Source organism: Nomascus leucogenys, chromosome 15 (genome assembly GCF_006542625.1).
Source record: "Nomascus leucogenys isolate Asia chromosome 15, Asia_NLE_v1, whole genome shotgun sequence".
NCBI classification, from domain to species: domain Eukaryota; kingdom Metazoa; phylum Chordata; class Mammalia; order Primates; family Hylobatidae; genus Nomascus; species Nomascus leucogenys.
Genome location: NC_044395.1, coordinates 90,638,699 through 90,642,608, shown reverse-complemented (window position 1 = coordinate 90,642,608; position 3,910 = coordinate 90,638,699). Strand labels below are relative to the sequence as shown.

General features: G+C 36.8%; 1 protein-coding gene across 1 annotated transcript; it reads right to left on the bottom strand.

Annotated features, from left to right (window-relative positions):
- Positions 1-298: 298 nt before the first annotated feature.
- On the bottom strand, positions 299-3,160 carry FSHB (follicle stimulating hormone subunit beta). The gene is made up of 2 exons (XM_003254361.3): positions 2,978-3,160; positions 299-1,463 (listed from the first exon to the last, which is right to left on the bottom strand). Exons 1-2 carry the CDS (start codon positions 3,134-3,136, stop codon positions 1,233-1,235), a joined length of 390 nt encoding a protein of 129 aa, XP_003254409.1. The 5' UTR covers positions 3,137-3,160; the 3' UTR covers positions 299-1,232.
- Positions 3,161-3,910: the final 750 nt, after the last annotated feature.

Sequence of the window (3,910 nt, the reverse complement as noted above, 5' to 3'; positions counted from 1 at the left end):
CTAGCATCTTTATTAAAAAAAAATAAGATTTAAATAAATTAGTTAAACAATATGAGTGTGAAACTGAGTGAATAACAGACAGTTAATACAGTTAAAAGAAATCAACTCATGAAATAGTTTTAATATATAGCCTGTTGAAAGAAAGCACAGATTTGGGAGAACATGGATGGATAAAATAGAAGATTGATGTAGACAGGATCCTAGAAAACAGCAGTTTTCCCTCGTCCCCCATGGCTAATTCTTTCTAAAGGGGCTATTTATTTATACAAATATATTTGTAGACAAGTTAATTATATTTATTAAATTGCTGAAACTGCTTTCAAACCTACTTTCAAATCCTTTGTCATTCCAAAGAAGTGGATCCTAGGGAGGGTAGGGTGAGATAGTTTGGTTTTTTCCCTTTATCTCAAAAAGGAGTTTTGCAGGAGCCTAGTAGCATGTGATCAATTTGTTTAAGTAATGAATAGAGGCAGGCTAATTTCCACAGCCCCAAATTAAAATTTCTTGCCTTTGCCCTTAACTAACAGGCTTGGTAGTAATAACTTGGAAATCCTGAGCTCTGTTACTCCCCATCTGTACCGAACAATTCAGAGAGGTACATCATGTCTTAATACTCCATGTGCTGGAGAAGAGGCGAGGTGGAACTGATGCCACTACTTTCATGGGACTGGTGTGGCTGGGGGCAGCCTCCTCAGCTTACCTCAAACATCCTCTTCCAGTATTTTCTACCCTTGACCTTTCTGATCTAAAGAAGCCATTGTTGTGTTTTTAAGTTCCAGGCAGAGTGCTAGGCATTGAGGCTACAATGCTGAAGATGCTGACCTTGCTCTAGAGGGCCCAAGAGTCTACCAGAAGACTGCTGCAGTTAGTTCTGTCACTCACTCCCATTACCGCTTCCTCCTTCTAAGCTTATGTTTCCCCCTAAGAGAGAGGCATTGCCTGAGAAGATTTCTAAGATTTTTAAAGAAGAAACCATGCACAAGTCTATGAGTTAAGACTGAATAAACCTTATGAAATCAGACCTAGGAATAGAGAGCTGAATCATGGTGGAGTCCTGGCCCCCAGCACTCTCAATTCCCAGAGTTCCCTCTGCCAGTAGACCAGGGATCTGTAGAGTCTGACAATCCCCTGATCCAGTGGTTTGTACCCTGGGCACATTGCACACACACAGACTTTTCGAATATCTTGGTCCTTCAGGACAAGGGTATGTGGCCAGAAATGTCTACTGTTCTTTATTCTTTCATTTCACCGAAGGAGCAGTAGCTGGGCCCCAGGCCTCGCACAGTACAGTCAGTGCTGTCGCTGTCACACTTGCCACAGTGACACTGGGTGGCCACTGGGTATGTATGCAAGGAATCTGCGTGGTGAGCACAGCCGGGCACTCTCACTGTTTCATATACCAGTTCCTTGAAGGTACATATTTTCTGCATGTTGGGCCTGGCTGGGTCCTTAAACACCAGATCCTGAGGAGTTTAAGAAGAGAGTTAGGTTACAGTATTGTGGAAGTTCCTATTTAGCTTAGTCAAAATGAGACAGAAATTGAATACTGCTTGCTCTAACATTTACCCATTAAAAAATTACCTCATAAATGACCTATATGCTATTTACATTTCTAAATTGTTCTCGAAATCTTACAGAAAATACAAGTAATTCCTTTTCTTACTTCCTATGGCTATATCAAAATATTAATTATTTTTCAAAATATAAAGGAACTTTGAATTTTAGCATAGAAAAATGATGAAAAACATGACAGAATTTTAAGTCGGCTTTTCATATTTAATTGAAAGCTATATTAATGACAACTTAAACCATAAACAAAGATATCCAATGTCTCAGAAAAATATTTTAAAATACACTGCTCTGATGTATTTATAAAAGGTCAAAAATATATAATTTTAAATGTTAATGCTTAAGTTAACATGTTTGCTAAGGCTAACATAAGATTTTAAATATTCCAACTCCTTGTGGACATTTTTCTCCCTTAAAAGCTGTATACTTTGCAGGGTTCCTAGTTTCAAAGGATATGCAGTTTGCATATAAGAATTTTTAATCCAAGTAGAAATTATTTGTAGTAGCACTTTCCAGTGGAAAAATTATTTATACTGCGTAAAGAAATTGGGGCTGCTGTTTATTTTAATATCATCCTACCAAATGTATATCCCAAGAAGGTGCAATAAGTTGTGTAATAAATGGAGTTTGATCAAACTCATTTACCATCAAATAAAAGATAGTTCATTTAAAAAGTTGCCATTTTCAATTTTAGTTTATAGAATGAAATTCTGCATAGATAATTAGGGGTGCTGCAGAGAAAAAAGAAAGCACCATGGAAACTATTTCTTTGCTTGTATTAATGCAAGGAAACTGCAAACACAGACTAGCAACTGATGCCTCTATGTCTTGGTTTTCTCAATGCTATAACGAAGGGAGTGGGTTTGCTGATTCATTTTTGTTCTAACAGTCTGCAAGAATTGGTTGTGTTCTCAGGCTGTTTGTTGGCATTTGTATTTAGTAGGGCCAGGAAGACAATTTTTTTTAAGTGGCTGTCTGTGTTTTTATGTGACTTGGAGACATATTTTGGTATGATTTTTGTGTCAAAGATGTAGCCTCAGTTAAAGAAATTGCCTTATGAGAATATTGTAGGTCCTTTATGATTAAATATATGTATTTTTCCATGTTTATCTCTCTATATGTAAAAACATAACATAGAAATACTTTTTTCCTGTAAATGCAAAGTTGGACTATTACCAAATTGATCAGATTAAATCTGAGGCTTTCCTAAATTTACCCAAATCAAATCCAAGCCCAAACATCTAACTGATATCATGGTCATTAACCCCAATCACAACACAGACAGTCTTGGCTAAAGGACTCATGGCTGTTACTTGGAATACACGAAATATTGATAAAGTAGAAACTAATGAAACCAGCCTAATACAGACCTTCAACACTCTCGCTTCTAGCAAAACATGGTACCTACCCTGGTGTAGCAGTAGCCAGCACACCAAGTGGTGTTGATGCTTATGCAGAAACGACATTCCTCTTTCTCTATTGCAATGGTGATGTTGGTCAGCTGACAGCTATTGGAGCAGATTGCTTTCCAGCAACAGAAAAGGAAGAAAAACTGGACTGTCTTCATCCTGGTCCGGGAAGCAAACAGTGAAGCCCACTGGAAACTGAGAAACCAAAGAATGATAATCATTATGTAAGCTGACCAAACCAAAAATAATTGGTCTGCTCATCCTCACATTTTGCTTCAAAAGTTTTTTTTCCTTCCTTATGCCTTTTTACTTACATCTTTGTTTCTTGGAAGAACATTTTTCCTTGTCCTTCTTCAATTTTTGGGTCAGGGTGGGAATATATTATAGATCAAAACTCGAATATAATTTAAGCAGAGGAATATTTAAAGATTAGAATCTTATTGCTGACTGTCATAAAGTGATTACTCTGATAATTGTGATCATCATATTTGTTCTTCCATTATTATTTTAAAGTCTATTTTTGTCTGAAAAGAAAAATAAAGTTCTTTTCTTTTCTTGAGACAGGGTCTTGCTCTGTTGCTCAGGCTGGAGCGCAGTGGTATAATCATGAATCACTGCATCTTCAACCTTCCAGGCTCAAGCAATCCTCTGACCTTGGCCTCCCAAAGTGCTGGGATTACAGGCATGAGCCACCATTCCTGGCCAAGAAAATTCTATACTACAAAATTATGTCTTCATTTTTAGAATCTCATAAATATTTTCTTGTGCTCACATTTGTTTAAAATAAGACTATTTCAGAAGAGAGGCATATTGGTCTATAAAGTCAGTTACTTGCTAACAGTGATTACATTATATTAACCATATTTTACAAGCCAGGTTGACAAGCATAAATTTCCTATACAACAGTAGTGAAAAGCTCTAGTTTTGTCCTC

What these genes read in the sequence shown, in the direction of transcription:
- FSHB (XM_003254361.3), bottom strand. Translation starts at nt 3,136, where the DNA reads ATGAAGACAGTCCAGTTTTTCTTCCTTTTCTGTTGCTGGAAAGCAATC. An exon ending in CTGGCTACTGCTACACCAGG is followed by an intron (nt 1,464 to 2,977) that starts GTAGGTACCATG and finishes TAAACTCCTCAG; the next exon opens with GATCTGGTGTTTAAGGACCC.